The sequence below is a fragment of the Sturnira hondurensis genome, unplaced genomic scaffold (genome assembly GCF_014824575.4).
Source record: "Sturnira hondurensis isolate 20B ecotype Veracruz unplaced genomic scaffold, ASM1482457v3 Scaffold0017436, whole genome shotgun sequence".
NCBI classification, from domain to species: domain Eukaryota; kingdom Metazoa; phylum Chordata; class Mammalia; order Chiroptera; family Phyllostomidae; genus Sturnira; species Sturnira hondurensis.
In genome coordinates this window covers 19902951-19918705 of record NW_028090067.1, presented here as the reverse complement: position 1 = coordinate 19918705, position 15755 = coordinate 19902951, and the positions used below count along the sequence as shown (strand labels likewise).

Below are 15755 nucleotides of genomic sequence, written 5' to 3'. Positions count from 1 at the left end.
CACTTCCTCCCCTGGGTGCTTTCGTTCAGCCTCAGGGTTTTGAGACCATCCATACTCCAGCAGCCCCCCAAATTTATGTCTCCAGCCCGGACATCTCTGATCACTAGCGTCAACTCTGTTTGAGTGTTCCATCTGCTTCTCTCTCAGACCAAACCAGTGCTTTACCCCTGGGAGCTCCTCTCCCATGGCCCCCTCCGCGCAGTGAATGATTGCTCCGTGCTTCCTGTCGCTCAGGCTAAAAACGTCGAACTTGCGTGTTCTATCATTGCTCATGTCTGATCCATCAGCACATCTTGTTTCAAAGCACATCTGGAACCTGACCCCTCTCACCCCTCCAGGGCTAGCGCTGGTGGGGGCCCCCACCATTTGTTGCCTGGAGTCTTGCAGTTGGTTTCGAATCAGCTGACTTATTATCCTCCCGGCCTCCCAGTGTGTCCCTGACCCGGCGCAGTGGAGTGATCCGTCCAACTGCAGACGGATTGCGTCCACTCTGCTCCGAGCTCCTGGCGTGTCTGTGTCCTCTGAGAAGCAAACAGCCACTAGGGTTACATGTGCGCTAGTTCCATCAGAGAAACCACCTGGGACAGAAACGGGGGCAGACCAGGGGAGCCATCGGGGGGATACAGGGCTGATCCTGAGCAAAGGAACAGGGAAGGGGGGCAGAGAGGAAGCACTGACCACCCTTCTATCTCTGGAAGGCTCAGCGAGGCCACTGGGAGCTCCAAGTTACCGGAGTCCAGGGTCCCCTAGGGCGGGCTTCCTGCATGCTCACCACCTGCCGGGAGCAGCCCATCGGGCGTATGGCCTCCGTGAGCAAGTAATGACCAGTTTCAGAGCCAGCAGCTGGGGCCTCCAGTCAGTGCTGATCCCTGGAGGGATGGGTCTGTGCAACACAGTCTCCTGTCTCCTCATCCTTCAAAGGTTCCATCTTGTTCAGAGTCAGCATCTCAGCCCTGACCATGGCCTCCGAGCTCTGTTCACATGTATCCCCCACTGTCACTCCCCGTCACTCACTTGCTCTGGTCACACTGGCCTCCTTGCTGCTCCCCAAACATACTAGGCATGGCCCCCACCACAGGGCCTTAATGTTGGCCGTGCCCTCTTCTCTAGCAAGCCTCTGCAAAGCAGGCTGCTGCAGGGCACAGGGCGTCAGTCCTTCGTGTGACTGACCCTGGGGCCACTCCCTCACTCCCCAGTTCTCTGCTCAGATGGCACCTTTGCAGCCAGGAGCTTCCTGACCACCCTTTTAAAACTACAGCCTCCTTGCCCCCTCCATGGCCTGACCTCCCTATTGGGGCAGCACAGCCCTGCGCAGTGCACCGCATCCCAGCATCACCACTGCGCTGCCTGGTCCAGCCCCCGCACAGCACAGCCCCAGGCCTGACTCAGCCCCAGCCTCTGCAGACGCCTGGGTGGGCCAGTGCCAGCAGGCCCACCCTGAAGGAGGCCGGCCTCGTCACCACCTAGGAAGGCCTGCAGGGCCTGGTTCAGAGTCTCTGAGGCTGCCCTGTGTTTCACAGCCTGGTGATGCAGGTCTCACCCTGAATGCAAATGCAGCCATCAGGTCAGGACCTGCCAGAGGCTTCACTGCACGGCTACTAATTGACAGCACCTCTGTAGCTGCCCTCAGCCCCTGCAGCTGCTTCTGCCCCCCACGTGGCCACCTGCCAGTGTGGGCCAGAGGCCCACGGGGTCCTAGGGTGCCCTTCTCTGGTGTAGAATGTCCCTGGCCTCATGCAAGCACAAGGAGCTGGGGGGGAAAGGCCTGGGTTCCAATCTTGGCTCCACCACCGAGGGGCTGTGTGACCCAAGACATCTCTGGGCCTCTCTGGACCAATGGGCAGCAGGCAGCTCGAGTGAGCTGGACCCGAGGGAGGGGGAGCCGCCCACAGGAGCCCAGATCTGCTCCGCTGTAGAGGTGTCAGCAGGAGGCCCTCCTCCCTCTTCTCTGTGACCAGAAGCATCCGGCTGGAGGGGCTGTCGGATCTGTGGAGACCAGGCCTGATTGGACAGAGGGTAGGGGCATGGGGCTTCTCGGTGCCAGGTTTGTGGGTGATGGCGGGTGCTTTGGGCAAGCGTGACTACCGACGGGTCAGAGCAGGCCTGAGGAGTTGCCTTCCCCTGGGACTGGGTCTCCTCCTTAGCGTGGCCCTGCACCCTTTCCTACTGGGAGGCAGTTTGGAAGCTCCTCTTCCGAGACCCACCCACCCCCTTTCCGACTCCAAGGCCCCTCGAACCGGTCCCCAGCGCCGCCTTGCTGTCACTGTGAGTGATGCCCTTGGAGTGAGGGACTCCCCAGAGCCAGACGGTTTATCACATGGGTTTCCACGCCCCGCTACCTCTCGGTGCCTCCCTCCTCCCCCCAGCGTCTCCTCCCTCCCTTGCCTCAGAGCACCACCTGTCTCTCCAGCCTGCCTCAGCAACCCCTGCTTGGCTGTTGCCACGGAAACCACCTCCTTGGCAACCAGCTGGCTTCCCTATGCCATGTACATGTGGAAAGGAAAAGTTCCTGCCTCTCGCTTAGGCTGTTGTGGCTCTGCTCTGACAGTCCCCAACAGCATCTCTGACAGTCCCAAACAGGGCCCAGGCTGTGACCACAGAAGGGTGAGACCATTTAACTGATGATGATTCAGCAGTTATAAAGCACCTACTACTTTCCAGACCCTGTGCTGGGCCCATCATGCACAATATCTCATTTAATCATGTGTTGAGCCTGCAAGATAGATATGATTATTTCCACTTTACGGATGAGGAAACTGAGGTACAGAGAGGTTCAGGGGTTGCCTATGGCTGGCAGGTATCAGAGCCAAGAGTTGGACTGAGTCTTGTCTGATTTCAAAGCCCCGGGTCTTTCTACCATCCCGAAGCACCCTGGTTAGGCTGCTCACAGCTGGGCCGAAAGTGAGTGAGGCCCCAAAACAAACACCCAGGTGAGTGAGGAGCCCCCCATCATGGATCATTTAGTGGTGTTCTTGAAGTGTGCCATGAAACAGCGTTCAGAGACCAAGGGACAAACCAGGTATAGCGTGATGTGAGAGAAGGTGGCCCCAGTGGGTGCCCAGGTCACCTGTGAGTGCCAGCTGGAGTAGGGGGTCCAGGGAAATCTTGAGGGGTGGGTGGGTGGGTGGGACTCTCACAGGGACAGGGGTTTTGGACGAGGGGAGTGAGGCTGGACGCTGAAGGGCTTGCCATTGCAGCTACTGCCACGGTGTCGTGGCTGGGGTCCGGGGGCTGGAGCTTTGAAGGGCCTGAGGGAGGTGGCAGGGGCACAGAGAGCAGTCACCCTGTGCAAGCACAAAGGGTGAGGTGGCTCTGAGAGAAGTACGACAGGTACGACAGGTGCAGCAGTGTGACCAGACATGGCATGGCATCCCCTCGAATACCATGGCCCACAGGGTCCGCCTGTCTCCTGAGCTCTTGAGGGCTGCCAGGGCCAGGCCCCGCCTCTCTGTTCACCGCCCTCTGACCCTCACGCCATCTCCTGCAGGCCCTGCAGCGCCGGGAGACTGAAATCTACGCCTGCATGCAGCCCGAGGCCCGCAGAACATCCTCCAGCGGTAGCCGTCTCTCACAGGTACACAGGGCACAGGGCAGCCCGCCTGGCTCCCCCTTAATTCCATCTGCCCCTCTCCTCGTCTGTGAAAGGGGGCAAACAAGACCACAGGAGTGAGCCCCGGCTGCTGACTCGAAGCACTGCCTGAGACTGCTAGCCTGGCAGCGGTGACAGCGGGTGGGTTGGAACCTGCGCTCGACCTCAGCCGCTGGGCAGCCCTGACCAAGCAGCTGCCCTCTGTGCCCTAGTCTCCTGTCTGTGAAGTGAGGAGCCCAACAGCTCGTATGGGCTTACCGTGAGGATCGAGTGTTGTAGAGGGACCCACTAGGTGCCTGCATGGTGTCGGCACTGGCCAATCCGGCCGGGGGTGTGAGGCTTTCAGTTGCCCCGGGCTGATGTTGGCTCAGGTCCGGAGCTGGAGTCGGAGCTGGTGCTGGCCCGGGCTGGCCTGGTCAGGGTTCCCTTACCACTGTGCTGGCAGCCATGACACGTTGCTTCATCACAATTCTCTTTTAAACCTCTGTTTGCTCATCTGTAAAGTGGATGAGTGACACTTGGCTGCAAAACCAAGTGCCCCTGAATTCAAATGAGTTCCAAGTTAATTAACATCCGAGAGTTGGACCCCATAAAGCATAAGCGGATACAGGAGCCTATGGGTACCTTAGAAGAGCCATCAGGAAGTGACGCTTGGTCTCCCCAGCCCAGGGGGCCCAGGCTGGTACTGTGTGGTGAATCTCCTACTCTCAAAGCCCTTTCTATACTCTGCCCTGGACTAGGCCCTGACTGGAGGCCGGGCTTCCCCATCCTGGGACACCCAATGTGCCTGGGCCATCCCAGGCAGTGCCCGCCCTGTGCTGGGCCTTGGGGTGCTGGCCAGGATGGTAAGACATGTCCCTGCCCCCCAGTAGCCTCGGGGCTGCAGAAACAGGGTCACTGACCCAACAAATACACAGAGACAGTTGTGGCCTCGTCCGACCATCCAGGCTCTGGAGAAGCACAGACCAGGGTGTTTGAGAGGGAGGCTGTTGGGGATGCTGAGCAAGCCCTGCAGGCGAGTAGGAGGTTTTGGGGGAAGAGATGGGGTCGAAGGAACCACCCCGACAGAAGAAAGAGCATGTGGGGAGGCACCGAACCAGGAAAGGGGAGGCCCACGGGGCAGGAGGGTGGAGAGCAGGGGTGGGGCAGAGCCGTGAGAGAAGAGGCTGGCGAGCGGGCTTGGCGGCAGGGGCTAGCTTTCCCTGTCCCAGATGCGCAGGAGGCCATCCGTCTGCTTGCTTCTGATGAGAATGAAATCAGTGCGAGTTTGTTCTTTTCCCTATCGTTTTAAATTTCTTTGTTTCCCCCAGGAAGATCCACGGAGGTTCGGGAGTGATGGTGAATCTACCCCGGTCTACGAAAATCTCTAGGACAGCTCCACCCGCCCATGGGTCCTGATGGTCGGAGGGCCGGAGGTCCTGCACCTTCCTGGTGCAGCCCCTCCCTCCAAGGGAGCTGATCTGGACCCAGAGTGAGGCCCTGGAGTAACCCCTCACTCACACCACATTCCAGGCCCTTCCTGCCTTGGCCCCATTCTGCACCCAGGCACACCCACTGAGCGTTTCCCATCTGTAGGCCTTTGTCCAAGCCGTCCCCTCTGGGAGGAGGGCCCTTCCTCAGTCTCCAAGGGTCTCACGGACCCTGCTTATTCCCAGAGCCCTCCTCACCCCCTCGACACCTGCAGGCTCTCTGGACACCAGCCTGCATTTCGGCCCACTAGGCGACTGGGAGCTCCTCCAGAGGGACCTGGCGAGAGACCCTCGCCTGTGCTGTGTGCACACAAAGTGGATGAATAAAGGAGCAACTCTGCAAATGTTCCCACCTCCCTGCCCCTGCCCCACTAGGCCAAAGGCACAAGGCGGCTGAGTAAGGTGAGGGGGAGGTGGTGGAATGGGAAGAGTGGGGTGTGGTAAGGACAATCCGCAGAGGCCAGGCTGGCCTTGGGGACAGAGGCGGAGGAGGCAGCTGAGTGGCTGGGGGACTGGAGCAGCGAAGATCCGCTGGTGAAGATCTCACCAGTGTCTGCTGGTGAGGAAGGGGCTCCAGACCCTTCTGAACAGGGGAGGGGGAGGCGGTGGCCAACCAGGAGCCGTACAACCTGAAGCTCTCTGCCCACCACTGGGAACCCCAAGGTTGTCTCCCAACTGCCTGTGCACACTCTGCCAACTGCTTTGTCACCGCCTCTTCTCAAGCCTTCACCCTTGGGCCTCAGCTGCTCCTCCTTCCACCCAAGGCTCTGGTCCCCCCCTTTCTGGCCCATCTCAACCCCAGCCACCTCCTTTGTCTTTACTGGAACTACGCTCAGCCCCGGTCCCCTGGGGATCGAGGGCCACCTGTTTCCATCAAGGTCCAGCTGCATCGTTTGGCACCTGAGTTCCCCCCTAGGTGGGCAGAGGGGTCTCTTCACTTTGCAGAAGCTCAGGCCCCATGTGGACAGTGGCCCTCCATGCCTGACCCTGTGTCATTTCCGCTGTTCTGAGTGTTACTTCATCCCTCATTGCACCTGCAGCGGCCCTTCACTGTGAGTGGAAACCCACCTCACAGGAAGCCAGGAGCTAAGAGTCCAGGTCGCCCAGGCTGTCGGCTCCGCCCGTGCCCCCCATGCCTTCCACTGTCTTCTCATTTGTAAAATGGGCAAGTCCAGCCTCCCTCCCCACTCCCTGCTGCCCCAGAGGTCCCTGAGGTGCCCTGGCACACAAACCCCAAATGTGTGTGGGAAGGGTGGGGGCCCAAAGTGCAGGCCCCACCCTGGACCCTAACAGCACTGGGCCATTGGCTCTGGACAGCACAGGCCCCTCACCTCAGGGAGAGAAAAGCTGGGGGTAGAGGGGGAGATATAGACTGATTTTCGGGAGAAGACCTGCACCTCTAATAAGGTGATTAGGCCTCCCCCAGCCCACAGGAGAGTCCCCAGCCTCCCAGCCTGGGTCTGGGTCTGGGCCTGGCCTGCAGGCACACAGCAGGGAGGGCTCTGAGCTGGATTACAGGGTTCAGTGGAAAGACCTCTGTGCCCCAGGAGGCTGGAGTTTAATGAACTCCATGCCTGTTTGGGGAGGTGAAGCTGCCTTGAGCAGGACTGTCCAGGTTCCCGACTCCAACAGCCTGAGTCAGCAGCCAGGGTGGGGGTGGGGAGACAGGGGAGACCGCAGCTCTGGGAGCAGGAGCCTCCTCAAGAAACCCAGAGTCAGCAAGCCCAGGAGGAGGCCACTTGGCTGGGCTGGGACCCCAGACCCTCTGGCTGGGAATCAGCCTTCTCCAGCTGGCCCCAGGGGTAGAGAGAGGAGCCTGGCAGGGTTGCCACACCCCTCAGCCCTGGCCCAGGCTGAAGCATGGCTGCCCTGTCCCCTTACTCCCTTCTCCACTGGGTCCTGTCCCTCCCTGCACTCAAAACCCAAAACCTAGCAAAGTCCCCAAGTCCAGTGGGGCTTATGGGGTCCTCAGGGACCAACTGGTCACCCTCTTGTGGATGCAGACTTTGCCAGCATGGTGGCTGAGCCCAGTTCAGGGCAAGGCTGTATAGCCAGGAGGTTTTGATGTGAGCAATAAAAAAGGCAGGGAGGAGGAGGAGGAGAAGAAGGAAGAGGAAGGGTGGGACACTGGGAGGGGCTTTGAAACAAGGTGGGTGGGGGAAGATTGTTCTGGGATTCAGGGGTGGAGCCAAGAAGACCAAGCACCTGTTACTCCTCCCTCCCCCCCAGGACCAAGAGCCTATGGAGATGGGCTGGTGCAGGGGTGAGGGTTGGCAGATTCCCTCAGGGGTGTAGGTGGCAGGCAGTGACGGGGGAGCAGAACGCTCCTAACAAGCAGCCTGGCAGGCTTTCAGGTAACTGAGTGGGTGGAGGAGAGTAGAGAGAGGGACGGCACTTGGGGGCCGTTTCAGGGCTGGGTGGCCGCTGGCCTCCCCAGTTCCACCTCTCAGCAGCCATGTCCTCTTGAGCCTGAGTTTCAGTGACAATCGAGACCACTCAGCGCTGCTCAGAGGACAGGTGGAGAGCTCCCCACTCTGCAGAGGGTTAGCGGCTGTGCCTGGGGTGCCGCTCCTTTCCCACTAATCCTTCCGGGAAAGCAGGCTGCCAGGACGCAGCGTGAAGGGGTCGGCTAAATGAGGGGCCAGCCTCCTGGTAGGTGGGGCCCCGGGCCCTGCAGGGAGCATCTTTCAGGGAGGGGAGGGAAGCAGAGGAGTGTGTGTGTGTGTGTGTCTGTGTGTGGTCTCAGGGGGTCCTGGAGAAAGAGAGCAGCTGGGCCAGTGCCCCAGGGAAGGGGGCCCGTGGGGAACAGGTGACTCTCAGGAGAAGGGGAGCCTAAGGGCGGATGATGGCAGCCATCCCGAGGGTGCGCCCTGGGCCTAGAAGGCTAGGGGTAGCCCCAGGCTGCCCTGAGGGCCAGGCCTCGGGCCTGCTTCCTGCCATCTGGACCCTGCCCCAAGGCCTGGCCTGCCCTAGCTCTGACCCGAATTTCCCACCATCTCTCCTCCTAGGTCACGCCCTGCAGCCCTCTTCAGAGCCTCAGGGCATTTGAAACATTTCGAGTGCTCCCTACGCCCCGCCCCTGCTGGGCAGCAGCTCAGAAATGGCCCAGCCCCCACCACCACCCCACCACCCCGCCACCCCCACACCCCAGCGCCTGTGGGTGCAGGCTCCACCCCTCCCTCGGCTCTTGCTCCTCTCAGCACTTGCTGGAGAAAACCATCCCTGGAAACCCAAGTGCAAAGTGGGTGTGGGAAGCGGTGGCCCCTCCCGTGCAACAATTTCCAGAGGATTCAGAAAAGCAGAGTTTCCATGGGAACACGTGTCGGTGGCAGGGGGGAACCCCACCTTCACAGCTAATATTGCAGGACCTTGGCTAGGGGTGGGGGCGCCCTGCCAGGCACAGCCGCTGCTTTTTGGCCACCAGCCCTCACTAACCTGAAATCAAGTTACAGGCAAATTTGCCCTGTATTTTTCCTTTTTTTTTAAACATTCTAATTTAAAGGCCACGCTCCATTCTAAGGATGCCTCTGGGGTTTCCAGAATGGATTTTTATGTAGTTCAATAGTTTTCTCGGCAGAACGCTCAGCCAGCAGAGGTGGGCCATGGCCTCAGCCCAGCTGGGTTGGTGGAGTGGAGTCTCTCTCTGTGCCTCTTGGATGTTAGGGGTGTCACTCATCATTTCTGAGTCCAGACTCCAAGGACTGGGGACATCGGCATGAGGCGCGGAAACCCCTTCCTTCCCAGGCCCCTCTGCGTTGCAGTGCCAACTACAGCCTCTTAGCTGGGTCAGGCCCTCCCCTGTGCACTTGGCCGTAGATGTATTTTTTAATGTCTATCTACACAGGTGAGGTGGCCACATGTTGCAGTAAAACAAACAACAGCAGAGTGAAATTCCCTTCGGTGCTCTTGCCACCTCAGATCTTCCATCCCGACCCCCTTCCCCAGAGCTGGCCACTGAATCACTTGAGTGTGTTTTCTTCCGGGCTGTTTTTACGCATCTGTGTACATATATGCTTATATATACACGTACAAGATGTGTAGTCCTTGCATGGGGTTCTGAAAATCTGAGATGACATCCTCCTGCAGGCGCTGCTTGCGCTCGCTTTGTTCATCTGCCCCACGTGGCAGGGGTCTGCCTGCGGCAGCAACTCAGGGCTGCCGGCCTCGCCCACAGTGAAGGGTTCCGTGGGGCCAGCTGACCCCACTGTCATCAGGCTCCTACAATGGCCTTTCCGGTGCCCACCATGGCCCCACACCACCGAAAGGGCCGCAGGGAGCATCCCTGGACATACCTGCAAACCGGTCAGGGTGTGGATGTGAACTACTTTTTGCCTGCCCTGCCGAATCCTCACACGTGGAGGTTGTACTGGTTTCTATTCCTTGGGCCATTTGAAGTAAATGAGATATTACTTTCTCAGTTTGCACCCCGCATCCCTTCATTAGTTGAGTAGCATTGCAATATCTCATTTAACCCTGAAGTGAGGGGCTTGTCTCTCCATTTAACTAAAGCAGAAACTACGGTCCAGAGAAGCTAACTACCTGGCTAAAGGTCACATGACCTGGAAGGGGCATTGCTGGGCTGGCTACAACTGTGTGTGTGGTCTCATTGCCTCTGTAGGTCGGGACAGGGGTCCTGCAGTGGGGAGGGGGACAGAAAGAGTCTTAGAGGAACCCAGTGTCCCAGGCAGAGGAAGCCCATGAAGGGACAGATTCCCTTCAGAGGTGGCCTGTCAGCTTCGAATTGCTCATACCCTGTTTCTCAGAGCTGTGGGAGTCTGGGGTGTCCTACTGCCCACCCCCACCAACAGTGGCCTGTCTTTCTGAGCAAAGAGACAAGTGAGCAGAGATGGTGGGTCCAGACTGGTGCCTGGCACCCCACACCCACTGCGGGGCCTGGTGTCAGGCAGCCTAGACATTTGGATCCCAGTCGTCCCCTGGAAATTTCAGGCACAGCACGCCTGGAGGTGTGAGCCGGCTCTTGGAAGCTTTATAATCTGGGATAATGCTGCTGTAATTGGCATTGCTCCCCATTTACAATCCTCTTGCTACCTGAAAACCTGCTTACAGTGGCTGTGTCTGGAGAGGGTTTAATTTTACCACTTCATGGAACTTCAGGGACTGAGGGGCAAAGGCTTCTTCTCTGTTACCCATTTGCCCACCCCGCCCCGATTCCCCAGTGTGTGTCACAGGCCAGGGGACTGAGCTCTGGCTGACCTCATTGCCTTGGCTCAGGGCGCAGCCCTGTACCCGGATCCCCTCCGTGGGTCCCAAGCTGACCTGGTTTCCTCCCCAGTCCCCGCTCCTTCCTCCTTTGAGCCCACCCCATTTAATTTCCCTCCAACCCCTCCCGCTTCCAGCCCTTGTCAGTCTTTGCCACCAGACTGATCTTTTGATAAAACACATATCTGACTTACTCTGCTCTCAAAACCCTATAATACCTTACATTTATGGTCAAATCATGGGCCAAGGTAATTCAACAGGGAGAAGTCTTTTCAGAAAGTAGCGGAGGGAGAAACGGACATCCTCCTGCAAAGAAGGAGGTTGGACCCTATCACTCACCCTTTCTCCTTCCACAGGATGGGCGCCTTGCCCTTCATCCTCACGCTCGGGAGTTTTGCAACCTCTTAGCTCCAGCTACATGCCAGGACTTTTACTGGGGCTGGGATAAGAGACAGATGGTTCTGTCCTCTCGGAGTCCACCAGCCTCATTTCCGGCCAGCTCCTGTGGCCCAAAGTCCCCCTAAAGCCCATCCATGCTCCTATCTATGAGTGCTGTTCCCCAAAGGGCCAAACTCCTGGCCCTTGAACCTGACTGAACAGGAGTTTCTGTTCAAATGCCACCTCTTCCAGGAAGCCTTCCCTAAAATCCCCTCCCCACTAAGTAGTTCATTCATTGCTCTGACCTCCTTTCTTGGAATCAATTAATCTCTCCAGCAGGCTCTGGGCTTCCAGAGCTCGAGGGTGAGGTGGAGGTGGGGGGCTTGTCTCGTTTTCTGCCTGACTCATCACAGGGGCTCTGGAGCCATTTGTTTAGAGAATAAGTGAAACCGTTTCCTTGGCTGGCGATTTGGTGCCAGCGCTTGACGAGAGAGCGATTTTTTTTCCAGTTTCCAGGAAGTGATCTCTAATTAGTACGTGACCCATTTTATACATGTGAAAATGGAGACAGACGCATTGCTGCCCCCACAGCACCTGCAGAGGCAAGGCAATGACAGCGCAGGTTCTGGAAGACCAGCCCCTCCCGCCTGCCGGGAAGGGGCAGGCCCCGCGCAGGGCTAGGGGGGTGCAGCCCAGGCCCTGGAGAAAGGCCAGCAGCAGCCCTTGCTTCACCTCCTGCCTGCCGAGCGGGGCTGTCAGAGGCTTCGATCGATGACACGTGCCTGTGGAGCTGGTGTCAGGGGCCTGGAGCCCTGTTAGGGTGGTTCTGCTAATTGATCCCAGAAGCCCCTGTCACTGCCAGGGGATGCCTCAGCCGGCTCAGTGATGTCCTGACTACTGTCCCTCGCCTCACCAGATGGCCTTCCCTCCTGCCTCATCTGCCTCTAGGCGAGGACAGACAGCCCCAAGAGTGCAGGGTCTGGGACTCTCCGAGCACCCAGCAGAACTAAGCCCAGTGGGCAGTGTAGAGAATGATGGAGAAGCCCCGCTGTGGGTCCCTTGTGTTCTAGCCAAGCCACAGCCCCCTGAAAGTGGCTGGATCAGTGGGGGAGGCTCAGAGCTGCTTGGGCCTTTAAAAGGTTTCCTACTCCTCTCTGAGAACCAGTAGGAACCTCAAATACTCCCCACCTTCCTCCAGCAGCCCTGCCTCCTTGGGAGGTGCTGCCTCCTTGGCGGGGAGCCCTGAGGTACCCCGTGTGGGGAGGGTGGAGCCAGGAGAGCTGCTGACCTCAGATCTGTTAGGACAAGTCTGTGCAGGTCCAGAGGGGAGGAAGACTCTGGAGCCAGGTGACTCGGTCCAGATATGAAAGTGGTAACTGTGGTATGTCCCCGGAGCCCCGAGCTTCCGCCCACCTCCTGCTTCCTCACAAGGAGTGAGGAGCAGGGATGGGCTGAGCCATGGAGCCTAGGTTGGCCTGGCCCCTCAGGGGCGCTCCTGCCCCACACACCTCAGTGCTGGGTGACACTGCTGCTCCTTTCTGGGTTCAGGTCTGGAGCTGGAGACCGTGGGGAGCTGTAGGACGCGGGGTCCCAGGGCTGCCCGCCTACCGGGAGGAGCAGCATCTGCTGAAGGGTATGGGGTTTCTTTATGAAAATGCTCTGGAGTCTGACGCTGCTAATGGTGCACAACCTTATGAATATGCTAAAATCCACTGAACTGTGCACTTTAAAAGGGTGAATTTTGTGATATGTGAATTACATCTCAATAAGAGGAAACAAAAACAAAAACTGTCCTGTTTAAACACTTTCTGTGCCCCCATTCATTACTCCCAGGTCAGAGCGAATGCACACGCACACACCTCCCTGGGACCCGGTCCAGCTCCGGGCTCTACCCTTCCACCCCAGCCCGCCCTGCCCTGTCCCCTTTCCTGCCCTCCTCCTTCCCTCCTGCAGAAAAGTCTTTCTGGGACCTTGCTCAGCCTCCAGCCTCTGGCACATGCAGCTCCCTCTGCCTAGTAGTTAAATGCTTACTGAGTTCTTATCTGCAGCTGGACACTGTTCCCATTTCCTAGATGAGGCAACTGAGGATCAGAGAGATAGAGCAAAGGGATACAACTCTGCCACACAGCCGGCAGATGGTGGGGCTGGGATTCACGCCCCAGAAGTGACTTCAGAGCTCACATCAGTTAGCTGCCTTCTGTGGTAGGCTGAGTAATGACCCCCCACCCTCAGAAAAGAGTCCACAGCCTAATCCCTGGAACCTGTGAAAGGCTTTGCGGATGTGATTAAGGATCTTGAGGTGAGGAGATTATCCTGGATTGTTTCCATTTCGAGAGTCCTTAATGGAGGAATTCAGAGGGAGATAATAGAAGGCAGACAGCGAAGTGACCTGGAGTCAGAGAAAGATTTGAAAATGACACGCTGCTGGCTTTGAAAATGGAGGAAGGGACCGTGAGCCAAGGAATGCAGCTCTGGAAGCTGGAAAGGACAGCAAAACAGCCTCTGGACGGAGCATGGCCCTGCTGACACTCTGGTTTCCGCCCAGTGAAACTGATGTTGGAATTCTGGCTTCCAGAGCTGTAAGAGAGCAAATATGAGCTGTTTTAAGCCACCAGGTTTGTGGTAATTGGTTACAGAAACCCTAGAAAACAAATATGCTTTCCCTCCTGGAACGGTCTATTCAGCCTCCCAGGCTGGTCTGTCCTTGAGAAGCCCTCTGCCCCCGTGGCCCATGGCTCACCCTGCTCTGTTCTCTCCGTGGATGCCTCCCACAGCCCTGACCTTGGAGGCTGCTGCTACCTGGGCCTCTGTGCTCACTCAACCTTGGGCCTCTTCTCTCAGCCTCAGCACCGACCTTGCCAGGCTAGTGTCATCCTCCAGCTGCGGCAGATTCCAGCCCTTGGGCATGGCAGAGGAGGGAAGTGAGGCTTACAGAGGGGTAGTGAGTGCCCAAGGTCACTCAGCTAACAAGGGACGAGGCCAGTTTTGAACCTGGGCCTGTCTGGATCCAGCGCTGATGCTCCCAACAACTCCTCTCCCAGTGGACATTACATAAATGTCCCTGGATGAGTGACTAGACGGGGAGACACAGGAATCCAGGGGAAATGCCTCCATGGTAAGGTCCTCGGGAGCACCAAGAGGGCAGTAACTCTGCCTGAGCAGTCCAAGGAAGGCTTCCTGGAAGTAGGGGCCTTGAAGAATGAGGGTAGTCCAGGTAGAAAATATGAACAAAGGCCTGAAGGAAGATGGCAGGAAAGGCGAGGCGTTTGCAGAGGTGTCACCAGCCCCAGGCTGTGAAGGGCCTTGGATACCAAGCTGAGGCCTGAGGAGCACAAAGGTTGGGGAGCAGGGGAGCAAAAGCCTCACACTGTTCTGTAGGAGGCAACGAGAGTGAGTGGCTCGGGTGGGTGGCCTGTTCCAATTTGGAGACTGCTGAGGTAGATGAAAGCTTAAGGGGCTGAGACTGATGCCAAGAAGGTGGAGGTTGGCACAGGGAACCAGACTTTTGAGCCCCCATCCAATGGGCAGAGGCTGATTTCAGCAAACACAACCAGCAGCACAGAAGTGGAGCTGCAAAGTGAGGAGAAATCCAGGTGGCAACCAGGAAGAGGTGTCCCAAAGACAAGAGAATGTGTCAGGACTCAGGAGACAGGTCGAGGCTGCAGACAGATGGGAAGGTCATCGTGCCCACAGCTGCAGGATGAATGAGGAAGTTAGAGGAGGTGTACTGAGGGGTAAGCAGAGCTCCCAACCCCAGCACCCATCTGGACCCACGTGGAATCGAGCCTTTCCTGCTGGGCTGCGCTTTAGGGAAATCTGATAGCAAATTCCAAACCAATAAGAGCAAATAAATGAGTGGTGATTACTGACAATGGGAGAGAGGGCACACCACAGGGTGCCTCCAAACAGCATCTCCTCCAGTATGTTTTAAGTGCTTTATAGGTCATTAACTACTTGACAGGGAGAGCCTGACACTTAAAGCAAAGAATTCCGTGCCTCTGCCAGGGAAAATCAATCAGAAATGAAGACGGAGCATTGCTGATGTTAGAATGTCCTGGGTGGGCAAACGGGATTTGATGAACAAACGGTTTCAAGGTCCTCTCCATTGTGGAAAGTGAGGCATACTTTGAGGCCATTTATGAAATCCCAAACTGGAGTTTGGAAATACTTAACCTTCCTTTTGCCATTTTTTTGTTAATAAATATTTCAGAGACATGGAAAGGTACAGAGACAAGCATAAACATCTAAGCCCACCGCCTGATTCTGACAAATAAAACACTATTGCTGTGGTTGAAGCACCCACTTTTTAAAAATACGTTACTTGTTGGCTTTTTTTATTCCTTGCCTTTTCCAAATCCTTTCTGTCTTCTCGCCCCACCTCCTCAGGGAGATTTAGGCTGACCACCCACCCCTGCCTGAGGCATCTCTCCTTCCTCTGAAATCTGAGTGTAATTACTGCCTCTTTAATTAACTTGGCGATTAATCACCACCTGCTTGAGAAACAGCTTTTATTGTCCTTGTCCATCTTGCATGCAGAATTTGGGTGGGGGTGGGGACCAGGCGGGTGAGGGAGGAGGGCCAGGCAGGCTGGGCTCTCCTCAGAGCCCCAGATCAGGCAGCATCTGCCAGAAGGCCTGATATATGGAGGGTCAGCTCCCTCCTGGCTGTTTAGGCAGCTGCCAGGTACCAGGAAGGGAGATGAACCGGCGGTAAGCGGCAGCTAAGCAGTGGGCAGCCCGAAGGGTGATCTATGCAGGGCAGCCTCAGGGCCTCTGCTCTGGTTGTTCTGTTCTGACCAGAACATTCTTTCCTGACTGAGCTTTGTGGTGGGTTATAGGGTGTTCCTCAAAGACTTATATTGATGTCCTAACCATCAGTACCTGTGAATGTAATCTGATTTAGATATGGGGTTCTTGTAAATGTAATCAAGATGAGGTCATATTAAATTAGGGTGGGCCCTAAATCGAGTGACTGGTGTCTTTACCAGAGGTCATGTGACAACAGATACACAGGGAGAACTCGCTGTGCCCCCAAGCTGTCTCTTCTGCATGCCTGAGTCTGGCTGCCCAGGATCTCAGATAACATTTTTGCAGTCGATT

The 15755-nt window shown here is 57.1% G+C and overlaps 1 protein-coding gene across 2 annotated transcripts in view; it reads left to right on the top strand.

The window, feature by feature from the left end:
- NFAM1 (NFAT activating protein with ITAM motif 1) overlaps positions 1 to 5402 on the top strand; it is a 31903-nt gene extending 26501 nt beyond the window's left edge. The window contains exons 5-6 of one of the 2 annotated variants that reach the window (XM_037068347.1): positions 3488 to 3574; positions 4900 to 5402. In XM_037068347.1, coding sequence (XP_036924242.1) covers positions 3488 to 3574; positions 4900 to 4959 — 147 coding nt within the window. In that variant the 3' untranslated portion in view covers positions 4960 to 5402. Of the gene's footprint in view, positions 1 to 2841; positions 3065 to 3487; positions 3575 to 4899 lie in introns of those variants that run through there. The other variant, XM_037068349.1, reaches the window with a different exon arrangement.
- The last annotated feature ends 10353 nt before the right edge of the window (positions 5403 to 15755 follow it).